The sequence below is a fragment of the Lutra lutra genome, chromosome 15 (genome assembly GCF_902655055.1).
Source record: "Lutra lutra chromosome 15, mLutLut1.2, whole genome shotgun sequence".
NCBI classification, from domain to species: Eukaryota; Metazoa; Chordata; class Mammalia; order Carnivora; family Mustelidae; genus Lutra; species Lutra lutra.
In genome coordinates this window covers 9177985-9197026 of record NC_062292.1, presented here as the reverse complement: position 1 = coordinate 9197026, position 19042 = coordinate 9177985, and the positions used below count along the sequence as shown (strand labels likewise).

Here is a 19042-nt window from a genome sequence, read left to right as displayed (position 1 = left end):
TGTGTATCCGAGGGAGAGAGCGCAAAACTGGATTCCAAGCTGACCCGCCGGAGGAGGACTGTTCCATCCTTCACCCAGGGACTGTCTTGCGGGCTGGAAGAGGAAAAGAAGACCCAAAACTGAGAAGCTGAGCTCACCTGCTTTCCCACTACCGGCTTCCAGTCCAGAGGAGGCTAGCATTATAAATTAAATTCAGTGTTTTGATTAAAATCCAATTTCTGAATTGAGATGGTGTTTGTAACTTAAAATGGCCATAGTACCGTCTAGTAACTGACAGCCAAGAGAAAAAGTCTCAGACTGAATCTCCTCCTGCTATAAAATAGCAAACCAGGATCATTGAATGACATATCACAAGGTCAACAATTGAAAGCTTTCATGGTGGGGGCAGGGGCGCCAAAGTCAGGCATAGATTTGAAACCTTCCCGGTGTTTCTGAAGGTATTTGCATTAGCAGAAGACATTGTGTTTTAAATGGATGGGGACACTTCCTGGAACAGAACCCTATTAACCCGAGACAACTGCTGGAGTGATTATCTAGGTGAGGGTTGGAAATGCACTGTGGTGGCTTCACTGCGAGCTGTCCTGTTGAAAAGTTCAGTCCTCGCAGAGCCGATTTTGAAACAGCTAGATGTGCACAGCCCCTCAGGAAGTTGAAAATTCTAGCTTCAAATGGGGTTCTGGGAATATAACATGGATGTGTTCATTTTATTGCTTACCTGGATTCTCCCACACAGCCAGGGAGAATAATTATGCATGCTGGTGGCTTTGGAATTAGATCATGAATTCTAGCTCTGAGCAGTTGTTTAACTGAGGTCAGTAATTTCTGTGACTCAGGTGTCCTGAGAGACTACATGTAATGTCCAGAGATTGCTTCCTTTGCTGTCAGACTCAGAAGGACAATATGAATGAAAAAATGTTCATTCGTACTGAGTGACATAGTACGGAGAGAAAATCCGACAGTGACATAAGAGGGAGGTTTCCAGAAGGCTTTAAGCATCCCAGTTTTGTGTCTTCAGATTGGTGACATACCTAGTCTCAGGTATTCTCATGTGTTACTAACATAAGACATTTGACCTACACACGAAGAAGGACATCTGTGCAAAAGACGATCTGTATCGATTAACTATCGCCACAGATCCTTCTGCTACATCCACCTAGGTTTAAACTAAGCTCTTTTGAAAATTCCTCTATTAGTCATCCAGAATATTCATTAATTACAGCCCGTGGCTTTCACGTGGCTACTTCGGAAACCAACTGTGGCAGAAACTGGCTGGCTGTTTATCAAAACTATCATTTTTTTTCTTTCCTGGCCTAGACTGATTCCATTTCATGGCCTGACTCATACTTAGGTGGCTATGGAGGAGAGTTCTGGCCAATGGAATGTGAGTGGAAGTGAGGTGTCGAAAACCTTCCTTGAATGACCTCCATGCTTTCCCTCCTGCCTGATGATTACACATTGAACACCTTGGAGCTCTGACATGGAAGAAACATGGATCCTAAGTATTTGTTGGCCTGTCTGTTTTTTAAAGATTTTATTTATGTGGGGCACCTGGGTGGCTCAGTGGGTTAAGCCTCTGCCTTCGGTTCAGGTCATGATCTCAAGGTCCTGGGATCGAGCCCCACATGGGGCTTTCTGCTCAGCGGGGAGCCTGCTTCCCCACCTCTCTCTGCCTGCCTCTCTGCCTACTTGTGATCTCTCTCTGTCTGTCAAATACATAAATAAAATCTTAAAAAAAAAAGATTTTATTTATGTATTTGACGGAGAGGGAGTACACACAAGCAGGGGGAACAGCAGGCAGAGGGAGAAGCAGACTCTCCATTAAGCAAGGAGCTTGATGCAGGACTTAATCCAAGGACCCCAGGATCATGACTTGAGCTGAAGGCAGACACCCAACTGACTGAGCCACCCAGGCTTCTCAGACCCTAAGCATTTGTAAGAATAAATGTTTAGAGGCAACTTGCCTGCATTCAGGACTTTACATGGGTGACAAATACACCTCTGTTGTTGTGTGCCAGGATAGATTTTTGTGTTTATTTATTGTAGCAGCTAGTGTTATAATAATGAATATATTCACATTTAGAATAAAGGAATTTTAGCTTGCTATGCACTCACTACGTTTTAGACTCTAAGATTTCATCGCTTTATTTCTCATAATAAACTGTTGAAGTTGTTGTAACTGTCAGTTCACAAAGGAGGGAATTAAGGCTAAGAAATGTTAAGCAACTGGTCTGACATAAATCCTGCTGATAGAGGATTTGAACTCAGGTCTGTAAGCCTCCCAAGTACATTCATGATCTTGCCAATAAGCCACCCCAAGAGGATAGTATTGTATAAACCATACATAGGGTACAGATTTATTTTTTCATTCATTCATTCATTCAGTCAACAAACACTCGGTGTGTACTTTGTGCCACGTCCTATCCTAGACATTCAGGACAAGATACCCTTTTTATTAAGGCAGAGAAGTGGCATTGTTTAAACCTACCTTCCAGTTTAAGTAGCTCCCCCTAAATGGGAAAAGTACTAAGAAATAGCTCTCAGTATCTAATTTAGTCATTGGTAGTCAAGAAGAGTGAAGGCTTTTCCTTAGATGCATAAATTACTATAACTGAGAGATGTTAGCCAAGAATATCCGGCTTAAGAAAGAATGAGGGCTTTCTCCCTGAAATTTGGGAGGGACATTCTCCTGGATAAAAGTACTCTGCTCCCTGTGTGATTGTGATGTATTGACAAGGAAGAAGAGGAGAAAGCTAGCATATGCTCTGTGTGGAGTACCAGCATGCCTAAAGGGCAGATTCTGCCAAACCTATGATGGCACAGTCTAAGGGAAAGAACAATGCTATTTAAATAAATAATAGTTCTATAGGGGCGCCTGGGTGGCTCAGTGGGTTAAGCCGCTGCCTTCGGCTCAGGTCATGATCCCAGGTCCTGGGTTCAAGCCCCACATCGGGCTTTCTGCTCAGCAGGGAGCCTGCTTCCTCCTCTCTCTCTGCCTGCCTCTCTGCCTACTTGTGATTTCTGTCAAATAAATAAATAAAATCTTTAAAAAAATAATAATAATAGTTCTATAATAAATAATAATTCTATAACAAGAGCTGACATGATTTTATTCTAGAAATTTGTAAACGACTAGAGAAAAGTAGAGTAGAAACAAAAGTTTATAATTTTTCAAATACACGAAGCCCAGAATATATAATCCACTGCAGTTTACACAATACTTAATTGTATGCTTTAACCCAGCAAAGATATAATACAATATGGTGAGACTCGGAGAAATATGGTGAGGCATTATGGCTTATGGGACAAATTTGGTTCTTGCAGATATGTTGATGTTAAAATCAGAAACACATGAAAATTAAAATTGATAAGAGGTATTAGTAATTCAGAATGCCACAACTCTCAGAGTTAAATATTTACAAGAGCTTTGGAGACACTCTTTTTTGCCCTGGTGTCATAGGAACTATTTTCTTAAAAATAAGAAGTGGGTTAGGTTACTAGAAAATTAATATGTGACCCATTATTGTGTTTCACAGCAAGAAATCTGTAAGCGAGTCATTTTGCCAATAGGGACTGTTAGAGGTCTGATAATTATGGGAATAAACTGTGTACATTTTATACTCCGATAAACTGTGTAAGGATACAGTCTATATGTTTATTTTTTTTTATTTTTTTTTTTAAGATTTTATTTATTTATTTGACAGAGAGAGATCACAAGTAGACAGAGAGGCAGGCAGAGAGAGAGAGAGAGAGAAGCAGGCTCCCTGCTGAGCAGAGAGCCCAACGCGGGACTCGATCCCAGGACCCTGAGATCATGACCTGAGCTGAAGGCAGCGGCTTAACCCACTGAGCCACCCAGGCGCCCAAGTCTATATGTTTATTAATCAGGTCTTGATGTGTTGGAAACTATGGGGAAAGGAGAAAAGCAGCAATTGAGGACTTTTCCCCCTGGGGTGGCTTGTGTATCTTAAAAAAGCAAATTTTGTTCTAGAATCGTCCCTACAAGTGGGGGGAAATTAACTCTTTTCCCCCCTTTTTTCTTCTTTGGTGTCATACTGTTGTCCCACACAGTAGAAGACAATCAGTACTGACACAGTGTTGTCAGGACGTGGAAAAGCAGTAAAGGAAGTGCATGTTAGCAGGAATTCTCCATAAAGAAGCCGGGAACATGATAGAGAATCTTGCACTGGGAGAAATACCACGTACCTCAACAAGGCTAGAGCCCCGTGGTGAAACAATACGGGGTTTTCAAAGTGTTCCAGAAACGACAAAACATGGTGTCAGAAAAAATAAACTTCTTTTATAACTTTACGGACTATGCTGCATCCGAGAGTATGGCCATTTTGCACAAGTAGTGTCTCCATTGCAAATAGTCTCAGGAACCGTGAACTTCAAAAGAAAGAAATGGTTATCTTCTGTAGTGTGAATGCAATACATCATGGCTTCCCTAAAGTCAACGAAAACTAATATCCCTAAAAAGGGTGTCATTTTAAGAGTGAATTCCGATGCCCGGGCAACCCGTCCGCCCTGAGCGGTGGCGACGGCGGCCGGGGCGCGCTGGGGGGGCTCTTGCGAGAGGTGCGCTCGGGCCGCGCGGGCAGGTCTCCGGGGACGCTCGGGAAGGGCTTCGCGCTCGGGATCCAGCCCCGGGGCGCGGAGGGTGGGGTCCGCTCGCGGCCGGCTGCGGGCCCTCGGGCTCAGCTCCCCCCGGGGGCGCCGCCCACCGCCTCGGGGCGGTGGCTACGGCGGCGGGCGGCGGGCGGCGGGCCTCGGGGGCCACGAGGGCGCGGGGAGAGCCAGAACTTCCCGCCCAGGAGCGCCTGCCCCCGCCGCCGGCTCCGGCGGGCTGGGGGGATGTTCTCGCGAGAGGAGAGGGGGCGCGGGGCGCCGCGGGTTTGGGGGGCGCGGGGAAGCCTGCGGACGAGGGCGCGGCAGGGAGGGGAGCAGAGGCGGCGGGCAGGGCCGGGGACGCGGGGAAGCCGCTCCCGCCAGTCGCCGAGAGCCAGCCCCTGACGTCAGGAGTTTTCCTCAAAGTCAACAACAAGCCCCGCGGCGGCGGCGGCGGCGAGAAACGATCGGCGGCGGCGGCGGCCCGGGAGGGAGGAAGGAGGGGGCGGGGAGGCGGCGGCAGGGTACCCCCACCCCCGCGGCGAGGCGCGGCCCCCCACCCCCAGAGGAGGCCGCAGACCCCCGACCCCGCGCCGGGCGCGCCCCGGGGCCCGGAGCCTCCGCCCGCCGCCGCCTCGCCGGCGTGACCCGGCCCCCGCCCGAGCGGTGTTTTCTGGTGATGAATTGAATTTGTAGCCGATATCCGATTCCCATGTAGAGTCTCCGCCTCCTCCTCCCCCCGCCGCCGCCCTCCCTCCGCCCTCCCCTCCCGCCGCCGCCGCCGCCGCCGCCGCCTCCCGCTCCAGCTCCGCGGCCCGGCCCGGCCGGCTCCCTCCTCCCTCCCCTGCAGCCTTCGCTTGCCCTCCCGCCGGCCTCACCGGGCTCCAGGGGGGCCAGAGGCTCTGCGGGGTGGGGGGAGGACAGGAGGGGAGGAGGAGGAAGGGGGGACCCCCGAGTCGCCCCCTCTCCTCCCCCCGCCCCCCCGGCTCCATCCTCCGCCGCCGCCCGAGCAGCTGCGGGGCCGCCGCCGCCGCCTTTGCAGGTAACAGCCACCGCCCCCCGCTCGCCCCCTCCCCGCCTGGCCTCCGCTCCCTCCGGGCCCCCGGCCCCGGGCCTCCCTCGGGCGGGGGGGGGGAGGCGGCGGCGGGGTGGGGGGGGAGGCGGGGGCGTCTGGGTTGTCACCGCGCCGGGGGCGTGGGCGGGGGCCGGGTCACCGGAGGCTCGGGTGTGGGTGTGGGTGGGGAGGCCGGGGGATGCCCGGCGCCGCTGACACCGGCACCCCCTCACTTTCCGGGGGAAGCTGGGGGGCGGCGGCGCGCGGGGGGCCAGGGAGGGTGTTCCCGGCCTAGCGGTACCGGCCGCGTCTGCGCTGCCCCGGCCCTGGCGCCTCCAGCCCCTGCGCAGCTCCCGCTCCCCGCCGGCCCGGGCCGCGCGGCGTGGGGAGGGGGCGCCGGCCGGGCGGGGGCGGCGGCGGGCTTATATAACGCGGGGAGCGCGGGTGCCGGCGTGTTTGGGTTGGGGGGAGGGGGCCGTCTGCCGCGCTCCCCGGCGCGGGGGCTGTCTGCGCGCGTGGGGTGGGGTGCAGGCGAGGATGCACCGGCGTCCCCCGGGGTCTCCTTCCTCCTCACCCTCCCGGGCAGCCGGCGCGCAGGAAAAGACTGCCCTGGAGAGAGGGGGGGTGGGGTGGGTGGGGGTGTGTGTGGGAGGTGGGTAACGTGCTCGTCTGTGTTTTTAATAGTAGTGGGGTTTTAATCCGCTTGGGAGTTGTGTGCTAAGAATAGAAATGTGCGGAAGATGCTGGGTTTGGCGGATCCAGTGATGCTGTAGCTGCTGGCGGTGGCGGCGGCTCAGGCTGCAAGTAAACAAACCAGCCTCTTCCTCGTCCACCTCCTCCTCCTGCGCATCGGGTCTGCATCAGCCATGATGCTGGCTGGGCCCTCAGAGCCCAAAGTTGAAGCCTGGCCGGTCGCCGGGTTCACCCTGACTCCCAGGCGGGGTCACTCCTTGTTTGGGATTACCCCGGGGATCTTCACTTAGGCTGGATTGAGTCTCTTTGGGCCAGGTCTTCAATATCTATATTGACTGTTTATCTTAAAGCAGAGGAAAGGCTTTCCCAGAAGCCAAGGGTAGGATGCTCCCATTTTTTTGTTTTGTTTTGTTTTTTTTTGCATCAGGAGAACCTTATGAAAATAAAACCAACTCATTTCACCAGTGTGGTAATTGGTCGAGAGCCCAGTAGTTTGTAATGGATTACATTTTCAAAGATAAGTTCACAGTGGAACCTATGTATCTGTATTAAGTAGTACTATTAAGAAAATGTTCACACTTTTTTAGTTCATCCTGTAGCTAAGACATGTGACATGATGACTTTTTTGCAGTTTAATACCTTGCCAAGTGCTTGAAATCGTCAAGTTAGATATATGTTCCATATTTGGGAAGGCATGGTCATTTTATATCTTTTATAAAGATGTAAATTACTGTAAATTGTAAATTACTACTCCCCCCCCTTTGGGTTTTGGTGGAAACTCATTAAATTAGGTTATACATTGTTAGGAAATAGTTGAAAAAGCCAAAGCTAGAAGAGTCCAGTAAACCTGGCTTAGGAAAGTTTGCTTTCAGAAGTTAAATATCATTGCAAAATATGTATAAATGAATATGAATATCCCAGGCGGTGGTCGTCCAAAACCAACACACATTCAGGAAGTGGTTGTCTAAGACAGGAATGCATTTTTTATTAAGAAATCTAATTCTTGGTAAATTATTTTATTTCTGAGATGAATGTGCAATACTTTGGAAGATGCATATCAGGAGTGTCGTTTTTTGTTTTTGTTTTTTTTTTTGGCAACACATAATCTTGACTTGGAAAGTTTACCACATAGATTGTATTTGAAGATCTGCTTTTTGTTGGTCTCACTAGGGTTGACCCCAATATCTTTGGTTGGCTTGTGCTTCTAATTTTTAAGTGAGGGAGTGCATATATCATATGAATGGGACACCATTAGAATTTAGATGAGTGTAGAACTATAGTTTTCAGTTGCTATGTTTTGTTTGTGGTAGGTGTTTGCAAGAGCATTTAAAAAATACCTAAAGTAATTCTACAAAAAAAACTTAGGAAACTACTACTTATATCCATTTTGTCCCCTATGCTTAGTCTTTCTGTAAGAATTACCTTAGTGAGCTGTTATCCAACTGAAAATTCGTTTTTAGTTTGACATTGACTCTTAGTTTAAGTTGTGTATGTGAAGGTGCTCAAGGGTTCAGCTTTAGAGTTTTTGGTATGTAGTTTTATAGCTGTAAAATATTTTAAATAAGATTTCATTCATTCTTCCAACAAATATTTGAGTGTGAACTGTGTGCCAGAGCTAGTTTGATTAAAAACTTTCCTTATTTACACATCATTCAGAAGATTACTACCATTAGAAAGAGAATTTGTTTTCAGAATCATTGCAAATCTAAACATGTTCTGGTTAAACATATCCTAGGACAAATGTACTTGGCATAATAGAATCTCGTGTAAAGTAGAGATTTAAGATTTTTTTATTTTTTATTTTTTTTATTTTTTATTTTTAAAGATTTTATTTATTTATTTGACAGAGAGAAATCACAAGTAAGCAGAGAGGCAGGCAGAGAGAGAGGAGGAAGCAGGCTCCCTGCTGAGCAGAAAGCCCTATGTGGGGCTCGAACCCAGGACCTGGGATCATGACCTGAGCCGAAGGCAGCGGCTTAACCCACTGAGCCACCCAGGCGCCCTAAGATTTTTTTAAACTCTGGCTTTTGATTTAAACATACAAGAGATTTTATTTCTTAAAAATTCAATGGAAATTTCCAACTATTTGGTTTTCTTTAAAAAGAGGAACCTGTTTGAGAAATTGATTTTGTGGAAGTTTAGAGTTTACCTGAACTTTGCATATTTTTGTGAAAAGCTAGCTACACTTTGTTGTTAAACTTTTTTAGTTCAAGAATTCACCCTTGAGAAGATAAGGCAGTTATTGTTAACTCATGTTAATTGGATTTTTTGCATGATTTGATAGGATCTTGCCTTTATAATGTGATTAAGTTTTAAGCATTAAAAAATGCTTAATTTGCAATAATTTATATTTGAATACCATAAGATTCAAGACAGAAAAATAAACCATTTCATTTGTTTTGATCGAATCAGTCTTATAATTTGACTGGCATTTTTGTTTTTCCTAACATACATTTTAATGCACACAATGAATTTTTGTAAGTTTGTGTTAGAATATTTAAATCATTTGAAGTTGCTTTGTTTTTAGCTCCAGGTTTTAGGAGTGTGCCTTGGTATTCTGAGTACTCGTTTTATACACCACACACTCTTCTGTAGTCACCTGGAAGGACAGCCCTGAATCATATGATGTTAACTAAAAATTTTACTGTGGTCTTTCGGCAGCGTGAGGTCAGGTTTAGGGTCAATACCAGCCAGTGCCTGGTGAGCACTTGCCAGTACCAGGCGCTGTTCTAGGTGCTTAATGTGTGTCCGTTGGTTTAATCTTCACAACAGCCCCTGCTACCTTATGAATGTGGTTTTCACAAGAGAAAACACTTATTAATGCGGCATTATAAAAAGCCATTTCCGTTTTGACTGTCCTCATTCCGAAACACTTTTTTTCCTTAGCATTTCGCCTAAGTTGCTTATACCTCTCATTAGACTTCCCAGTGACATACTCAGTTTCAGTAATGTAGTACAATGATTTCCATAGAAATCTCAGTAATAGAGTAAAAAAAAAGTATTATCGACAGACCCTTAACAGTCTTTTTCATTTCATTTGTTTCAGAGACCAAGTTCAGTGCCTCAGTTGTTTACATATGTTATTGCAGTGCCGTAGTCTTTTGGTATTTAGATGTAAATAGGTTTCCTTTGCCAGGTAACCTTCACGTAGAAGTTGATAGATAAATTAATACATGTTTCTTGACCCATAGATTTGCTTTTTAGTAGTCTTTTCAGTACTTTCTTTATATTTAGCTATCACCAACTGCCAAGATTTCACATTTTGTAAATGGGTTTATTTTAGTAATATTCAGGGGGAGAAGTAAAATGATTGACCAGAAGAAATCTATAGAGGACTTCTAAGGCTCTGACTCTGTTCAGAACTCTAGGGGATGGGGAGGGGAGGAAGATGGTATTTTGCCGGAACTGGAGTTCAGTTCGAATTTTGTCTAAGTAAGATGGATGTTTTGATATTTTATCTTCCCAACTATGTATTCAACTTTTGAGAACAGAAACTGTGTATAATCATGATGGTGTCACCAGAGATGCCGTATATAAGCGAAGTAGATGCTTGGTGGATTTGAACTTGAAGAATCATAAATACCGACTCTGGAAGAGCTGTGAAGCTATTTGTCTAATGCTACACTTTTATTTTTATGGCTAAGAAAAGTGAAGCACAGAGAAATTAAAGGACTTGATGTAGCTTCACTCAGGGTGGGGTGGAGTTGGGAACGGGGACCCCAGTTTCTGGGCCTGCCCAGTGCTCTTCTTGATGCACCATTGTGATAAACTTTGTTAAAGGATTCCATACCTGTGGGTTAACTCTCAGTTTAATCCGGGGTAAAATCCGTCATGCTGATTCTTGACGTTTAATGGACCATATACCAACTGTATTTTGTGTATATATGTGGATTTTTTTTTTCATTTTATTGTCAACGAGGTCCCCAGGGCAGATTTTAGAAGGATTTTATATGTGTTTTGGAAAAGTATGGCTTCCTGTGCGACTGAAATTCTTTCAGGGGCAACCCTCAACCTTTTTCTGTTGTATTACAGGTGCCTTCACATAGAGACAAGCCACATTTAATATGAGAAAGGTAGGACATCATTTGTCTATGGCTTGTTCAGTGGTTTAGGTGAACCAGAGGAATCCAATAGGCATTTTCCTAGTTGCTTCAAGTTAGAATATTAAATATAGCACCCAGCACAAGTTTTTTTGTTTGTTTGTTTGTCTGTTTTTAGTTTGGTTACTCATGGATGTGTTGGTTCAAATGGCATTAAAATGCCCTAACCCGAGGTAGAGAAGAGGAGAAATACTTTCCACTTTTGTATGAATATTTTAAAAAATTGTGAATTGAAAGAACTGAAATTTTGCCTGAAAGTTGGAAATCTTGCTTATACCAATTCAAGTATTTTCCTGTAGGATGAAACAGTGAAGATATCTATTAGTTTTAAGAAAATCCATAAAGTCTGTTACTGCATTCTGAAGAAAGTTTTGTGGCTCACTTTCCCCATATGACAGGTTTATGAACAGGATAGCAACTTGTGAGAGGGACAGATAGCCTGAGACTTATTTGAAGTGCAGAGCAAGTTGTCTTGAAATTCCCTTTATTTCAGTATTTTTCCTTTCCCTTGGATCCTTTAGAGAGTTTTATATGACTTTAGGCATTTATTATGGCATAAGTTAGTTTCACCTATTTCTTGAAATCTGTAGATAGGGTAGAATTGTAGTATGGTTACCCTTGACAATCATTTGTATTTCAAAGTAGCATAATTCTCTTGTCTCTGTACCTTAGTAGACCTTCATTAATTCAGTTTGGCTAGGCATAGCTGAAGGATATAAAAAGTCGTGGTGCAGGGCAAGTATATTCTTCATAGTATTATTTACAGCCAAGGATATGGTTTAGAGGAAGTTGTATTATGGATAGTATTGTGGCTTTGAACTTAGAAATTAACATGTAGGAAATTGCTAACCCGTGAATCTTGTTCTAATTTGTAAAAAAGAAAATTGCTGGCATGCCTTTTAACTTTGTCAACCTTCTGGTCTTCTGTTGGTGTCATTTCCTTTGTGATGCTGCAGTTATATTTGATTTTTAATTTATTTGAAAACATTGTGTTGGGCGCCTGGGTGGCTCAGTGGGTTAAGCCGCTGCCTTCGGCTCAGGTCATGATCCCAGGGTCCTGGGATCGAGTCCCGCGTCGGGCTCGCTGCTCAGCAGGGAGCCTGCTTCCCTTCCTCTCTCTCTGCCTGCCTCTCTGCCTACTTGTGATCTCTCTCTGTCAAATAAATAAATAAAATCTTTAAAAAAAAAAAAACATTGTGTTTACTGGACTTTTGAAAAATAACTCAATACAGAAAAAATATTCACAGCGATATTCACAAATGTTACACATGCTTCTGAGAATTCCTATTGGGTTATTTGGTAGAAAGCATACCTAACTGATAGAAGACTTGAATTGCAGGTGGTCACACTTGTTACTTGTCTGGTTATGGTAACGGCAAGGAAATAATGTCATATTTGGTTGGTCACAGTTTGCCTAGGTTCAGAATTGTAGATGCTGTAGCTACTGGACAGATTTCTTTCTAGAGTCAAATTCACAAATATGTGAAAGCACTTTGATAACAAATTATTACTTGGAAAAGATTTTTTTCAAACCTTTGTTTTGCTTGCCTCTGTGTATACTCAGTGTGGTCCTTGTCACAGAGTAGGCAGTCAATACCTGTTTACTGATTACATGTAAATGTTACTTGAGTGAATGAGATTTTGGAAAGACATTTGAAGAACTTTGATTATTGCTTAAAACTGAATGGTTTTTGCCTTAAGGAAGCAAATATCTTTTAAAAATTGTTATGAATGTCATTAAGAAGATACGCCATTCTTTCTCTTTCTTTCTTCCACAAAGATAATTTTGGGAGTTGAAACTTGGCCTCCTCTCAACAAAAAGTATCAAAAAACATGGAGAAAAGGAGCATAATTTTAATGTGTGCCAGTCCTCACAATTAGTGGAGGTCTACAGTAAACATACTTTAAGGAATAAGGAAGGATATTTATTGTAATTTAAATTACTTCTGTGTAGATGCTTTTATAACATTTGAGTTCAGGTTTGTATTTAAGGTGACATGATACTGCTCTCTGTGTTTCTTATAATATTAACTTCTCTAGTGTGTTTGTTCTTCATTAGTTATGTAAAGCTGTAATTGTGCTCTTTCATTCATCCACTCATTGATTTCTTCTGTATTTGTTGGGCGTGTCTTATGTGCCCCACACTGTCAAATTGCTTTACTAAATAGTAATGGTATTGAATGAGGTATAAGATGTGAAAATGTTTTGTAAATTGTGAAGTGATATTCAAATGCTGTTATCATCAAATTCTCAAATAGTTTTGAATGAAAGTACCTTTAGTTTAACTGCTTTGTATAAATTCTAAATTGAATCTGCCAAGAATTTTGTATGACATTTTTTTAAAGAATAGACAAAATTAGATTATTCAACAATGAAATATTTAATGCGTTAGGCTTAAAAGAAAAAGAAACCAAATTTTGTCTTTTAGAGCTCATTGGATAGAATGTATTTCTGGAGAAGCCGGGGCCGTAGGAGGAGGGGAAGTTCATGTCCATCTCATCATTTGGCAGATTAGTGTTTTTAGCCACGTGGAACATGGGAATGGGAGAGCATAGATGACTTGGTGCAAGTGGGTTGTCACTGTAGGGAAATTAAATCGAAGAATATGGTGGATTGCTTAAGAGTCATTAGCATTGTGTTTTGCACACAGGACAGCATTTATTTCTAGCCTATTGGCCATGATTCTGCAGTAGTATACTTTGAATGTCTTTTAAGGTGTTTTCAAAGAAGGTATCATTTTAGCTGAGAGTCCCAGGAGCAACTTTAAAGCTGAATGTTATGATTATGGGTAGAATTTGGTAAGAGTTTAAGATGCAGTTGGATAAAGCCACTTCCATAATGAGTGGGTTTACTGGTCCTGATGATGATTGTAAATTTTGTCCTGTTGATTTAACATACATTTCAACACTTTAAATATAAAAGCACCAATAAATATTTTTATCTAAAAGTTAGTTTTTTGAAAGTTTCATTTCACTTATTTTTAAAAAAATTTATTTGAGAATGGGGAGGGGCAGTGGGAGAGGGAGAGAGAAAGACTGTCAAGCAGACTGTGTGCTGAGCACGGAGCTGATCTCAAGACCCTGAGATCAGGACCTGAGTGGAAACCAAAAGTGAGACACTCAAGGACCGGGCCACCTAGGCATCCCGAAACAGTTTCATTTTAAAACAAAACTCATTGATTTGGGTTGATCTGGATATTTCAGTATGTTGTTTTGTACCAAAGCGGTGGTGCTAGTGGAAAGAACGTGTGCATGGTTCTCTGCTCTTGGTTCCCTCAGAAAGCAGCTGCGCGACCTTGGGCAAGTCTCTTCATCCATCTGAACTCTGTTTCCTCAATTGTAAAATGAAGGTCCTTTCCTGCTTTGAGATTCCAACAGTGAAATGTCAGCTTAAAAAACGAAATGAGTTTTGAAAGGACTTTTCTTTAGTGTTCTCCATAGGTGTGTTGTAATGCAGATTATTTTACTAGAAAGGAAGATATTTTATATGTTTATTGGAGTGGTATCATTTTTTGGTTATTACTGAATGCTCACCCCTGATCTGTTCCATTTCCAATCCCAAGAATATTAAGATAGGAATTTTTTCTATCCAGATAATACCACTTTATAGTCAGGAACCAAGAAGGGCTTGAATGAGATTGAGGTCCCTTGCTACAGGTGCCACCAAAGAGAAGGACCGCATGCAGCTCACCTGAAGCGCTCAGTTTGCGCTAGGGACTCCGATACTTAATGTCCTCGTAATTATTTATGTAGTAGAAGGAGGTAACCCTTTTAGTTACCTGGCTCTGTATTATGGAGCCAGTTTTCAGGAAGTTATAGAAATCAAATTAAAATAATGTTTGGATTCTTTATTGAAGGTTTTTTGTTTTTGTTTTTTTGCCCATTTTTAGTGATCAAATGAGTCTTGCTTTGAGTTCTGTGGCCATTTCACAAAATGTGTTCCTCTGGATATCTAAAGAAAAAAAAAAGAGTCCTGTAGGTTCAATAAGTTGAGGATTTGCTGGGATAAACAAGGTTGTACATATTTTATATCTTTAATAGTTTAATAATAGTGATGTTTCAAGAGAAAGAATAGTTCGTAGAATTTTTCCCAAACTTACTTGACCAAAGAATTTTTTTTTCTTTTTCTCTCTCCCCAGCGGCCCCCCACCCCGCCCTCGCCGCCCTGGAATTTCTCTTGGTGTTCTTTCAAACATATTTTGGGAAAATATATTTAGATTCTAGTATCCCTTTCTCTGCAGTGGCAGACCCCATTGCTTCTGAGGACAGTCTTGGCCTTACCTGTAGGTGCTGAGGGCACGTGTGGGGATGCTTTTCTATTCAGCCACACAAACTTAGTCAAGCTTTCTTAAGAAAATGTTAGTTTTGGGGCGCCTGGGTGGCTCAGTGGGTTAAAGCCTCTGCCTTTGGCTCAGGTCATGATCCCAGGGTCCTGGGATCGAGCCCCGAGTCGGGCTCTCTGCTCAGCGGGGAGTCTGCTTCCCTTCCTCTCTCTCTGCCTGCCTCTCTGCCTACGTGTGATCTCTGTCTGTCAAATAAATAAATAAAATCTAAAAAAAAAAAAAAGCAACATGCTAAAAAAAAAAAAAGAAAATGTTAGTTTTGATTCCTCACTGCTACGTGATTAGGTTTTCTACTTAATATGCATTGGAAAATGACCCATGATTCAGTTCCAGTAATAGCTAGGGAGTCTAACCTTGAACTTGCTGCTATGGACTATTAACAAAACCCAGTCTGAGAAAATAGTGTAGTTATATAGTCCATCTGTCCATTTTTCTGGTTATCTAAAATTTATGCCTGTGCTTTTGGACATATAATGCCAGTGTACCCTGGACTACATGTTTTGGTCCCTTTCTGTGGAAATATTTTTAAGTCTGTTTTGTCTTCGCATTTTCCTTTTTAGGTTGAGAGGGACAATGAGAAATAGCCCTGTAAAACTCATTAGTGTATATATGAGGATACTTTTGGGGACTTTGTTTATTATACAGCAAGGTATCTTACAAAGACCCATGGGATAAATTCCAGATTTGTATCCCAAGAAAAACTATTCCTTCTGAAGCAACTTTTTTTCTTTTAAAAAAATATTTATGGATCTTGCGAATATTAAAACTGATTGTGTCTCATTTGCTTTGCTTCCTAAAAGCTTTCCTGCTAAATCTGTGGCCCTTTTACAAATATGTAGACTTTGACTCTGGCTTCTTTTTATCTGAAGGCAGTAGAGTCTTGGAGTTAGGAATGTGGGTTCTGGAGTGTGATGGCCTGGGTCAGATCCGGGCTCCATCATGCAGTAGTCGTGTCGAAGTCAGGCACGCTGCTTAATCTGTGCGAGCCTCAGTTTACCTGTCTGTGAAATGAATTTAACGGTGCCCTCCTGGGTTTATTTTGAGGATTTCCTGAGAATGATAGATGTAAGCAACTGTTCTTGACACAGCCTGGATACCCCGTACTTTTTTCCTCTTTCATATTCCTTTTGTTTCACTTCGTGTATTTTAAAAACTAATGGACTCCGTAGTATTTATAATAATTTATTGATTGTTATCCAAAAACTCATTGTCATCTAACTCATTGATTGTCTAAAATATTTCTTGGAGTATGGGCAAAGTAAGCATATGCAAGTGCTGGTTTTTAGCACATTGTGTTTTCCATAAAATACAGCTATTAAAAATAGTCACAATTGCTTTGCCATAAGTATTCCTAAATCCCCAGAGATTTCGGAACTAGACATACACGAAAGTTTACTTTTAGTTCCCCCAACTTTCAGTCTCTCCCCTTTTCACCTCCAACACATAGCACTGAACAGATGTTCTGTATTCTTTGTATAGGTGTGACAGTGGTTTTCTTAAGACATTTATGTTACAGCCTCTTAGGTTAAAAGTTTCACTATCGTTTGAAATCTGTCATAAGCCCAGGGAAGCACGTTCACTCTAGAACTATTGAGTAAATGAGTTCCCCAGTTTGAGAAGTTAGAGTTTTATGTGAGGTCAGGCCAGTTGAAGACATTTACAAAGAATTAGTTGTTTGTTATTGCTATGTGAGTTGCAAGAATGGAAAAAAAAAAATTCTTTCTTCAATACTTCCTTCCAGGCTGAGTCATCACTAGAGAGTGGGAAGGGCAGCAGCAGCAGCAGAGAATCCAAACCCCAAAGCTGATACCACAAAGTAGCATTTCTCCAAGTTGGGGGCTCAGAGGGGAGCCATCATGAGCGATGTTACCGTTGTGAAAGAAGGCTGGGTTCAGAAGAGGGGTAAGTACTCACCAAAGCCGAAAGTAGTATGCTTGGTAAGTGTGCTAACGGTCACTGGTGTCCTGGAACTTGGTATTTGTTCCATAGCTGTTCACAAAGTCCAGTGAGAGAGAAATATTTAACTTATGTGTGAGGAATTTGCTTGTTATTTAGGGATTCTTCGTAATTCTTGATTTTGATAATTTATCATCAACGTTACGAAGACTTGGCCTCCTGGTATGTTGTGTTACAGAAAGTTCATGTTGTGTTTTTCCATGTCCACAGATTCTACAATCCAGAGAGATGTCTTTCGGATTATTTGATACCTAGAAAAGTGTCTAACTCATCAACATTTAAAGACATGTAAATTTATATTAAGCCAGTCTGGGTGGTAGCAGGGGAGGGGCTTACAGGCTTAAAGGGAAAGAGTTCTCCCTCACACTCGTGGTTTCACCCGTCCTGTTAGTTAGGTAAGGAGAGTCTGAAAGTAAAAGCCCAAATGAAGAAAAAGTTTTGTGTTGTGTGTGTGTGTGTGTGTTTATGTCTCATTTCATATTTTTATTTTTCATGATCTAGTTTTAGTATTTCTTGTTCACTCCTACTTTAGGTAAATAATTCAAATGCACTATTATTCTTCTCTAATATTAACGGAAGAACTCTTCAACACAAAGCTTAGTTTATCCTCTATGAGGTCACCTGCTAATGTGGTCAATATGTTTATCAAGAAATCTGGAGTGTAGACCAGTTGCCAGGCAACAAGTGTGTATCCACGTGGCCAAATTGAGTAGCATGAGGACTGTTTTACTGTCAGGACTCTTTAAATTCCGTGTACTGGATCTATGTTCTGATTAAAAGTTGACTTTTAAATACGTGATTGCAGTGTTCCTTGTGGGTCGTAGTTAATTCCTATGCTTGAAAAGCTGTTGTCAGAAGTTAAATGGGATTATGTATGCCTGAGTTTTAAAAAATCAACCTTACTGAGTTATTATTTCCAGAACAATGAAATTCACCAATTTTACGTGTACACTTTGATGAGTTTGCTGCCTTCATGCAGTAGTGTAACAAGCACTACAGGTATGACAGCAGACATGTCTGTCTCCCCAGAAGTGCCCTTATTCCCTGATGCATTCAGTCCTCTTTCCTCAACCCTGACAACCACTGATGTGATACCACTGGAATCTTCCTTTTCTAATATCTCTTATCAATAGAGGCCTGCAGCCTTTTCTGTTTGGTCACTGTCACGTAGCGCAGTACTTCAAGGATTCATCGTGTTGTTGTGTATATCATCAGTTTGTTTCTTTATTGTTGGGTCACATTCCATAGTTGGGCCATAACACAATTTATCTCTTGACCAGCTGATAAGTAGTCCGGTTGTTTCTGGTTTCTGGCTGTTACGAATGAAACTGCTATGAGCAAGGGAGTGTGTATCTTGGTGTGATGTATTTTCATTTTTTCTTGGGCAGTAACCTAGGAATGAGATTGTGGTCATGTGGTAAGTGTGTGTTTCACGATAAAAACTGTTTCAGCCAGTATTTTACTGTTGTTTCATTTATTGTATGTTCTATTATATAGTTTAGGAGGCATTTTCAGACTTCACTGCTGTGTCAGATATTTTTTCTTTATTTTTAACTTGCCAATTAACATTTATTCTATCTTTCTTACTTTCTGTGGGATGGCAAATCAGGTAAACCTTTTGGAGTAATACTTTATTAAGCTCTAAAATCTGCTCTTGTAAGACCAGTGCGAGGATTAAGTAAGACAGTGGATGTGGATGTGTTTTGAGAGTTTTTTGTTTTTTGTTTTTTTATTTGTTAGAGAGAGAGAGCACGTGGGAGCACAGGCAGACAGAGTGTCAGGCAGAGGGAGAAGCAGGCTCCCTGCCGAGCAAGGAGCCCGATGTGGGACTCGATCTCAGGATCCTGGGATCATGACCTGAGCCGAAGGCAGCTGCTTAACCAACTGAGCCACCCAGGCGTCCCAATGTTTTGAGAGTTTTAACACCAGTGTAAACTATTGTGGTCACGGCATTTTGTCAGGGATTTAGGGTGGTTCTTGAGTTTGTTTAGCTAATTGTGTCTTGTCTGAACTACCGTAAGAGAAGGTTGGTATATAGTGCGTGAGATACAGAAACAAGAAAAAATGGACAAAGGTTTTGTTGTGTTTTTCTTACATTGGTTAGCAGTACACAAAGGTATATAATGATAAGAAACAGTCTTTTCTACTCTCTACTTCTTCAGACTGGTTTCTCTTCTGGGATATAACCACTTTAGACCTTTTCTACTTTTAATTTTTTTGGTGATTATTATCTCAATTTTATGTATATTATGCTAAGCTTTATATTTGAGTAATCTTACATAATCGAGTATA

General features: G+C 42.5%; 1 protein-coding gene across 2 annotated transcripts in view; it reads left to right on the top strand.

The window, feature by feature from the left end:
- The first annotated feature begins 5273 nt into the window (after positions 1 to 5273).
- The window catches only part of AKT3 (AKT serine/threonine kinase 3), a 303338-nt gene continuing 289569 nt past the window's right edge, over positions 5274 to 19042 (top strand). Inside the window, exons 1-3 of one of the 2 annotated variants that reach the window (XM_047705807.1) lie at positions 5274 to 5647; positions 10385 to 10425; positions 16536 to 16696. In XM_047705807.1, the coding sequence (XP_047561763.1) occupies positions 16651 to 16696 (46 nt within the window). In that variant the 5' untranslated portion in view covers positions 5274 to 5647; positions 10385 to 10425; positions 16536 to 16650. The remainder of the gene's footprint in view (positions 5648 to 10384; positions 10426 to 16535; positions 16697 to 19042) is intronic. The other variant, XM_047705805.1, reaches the window with a different exon arrangement.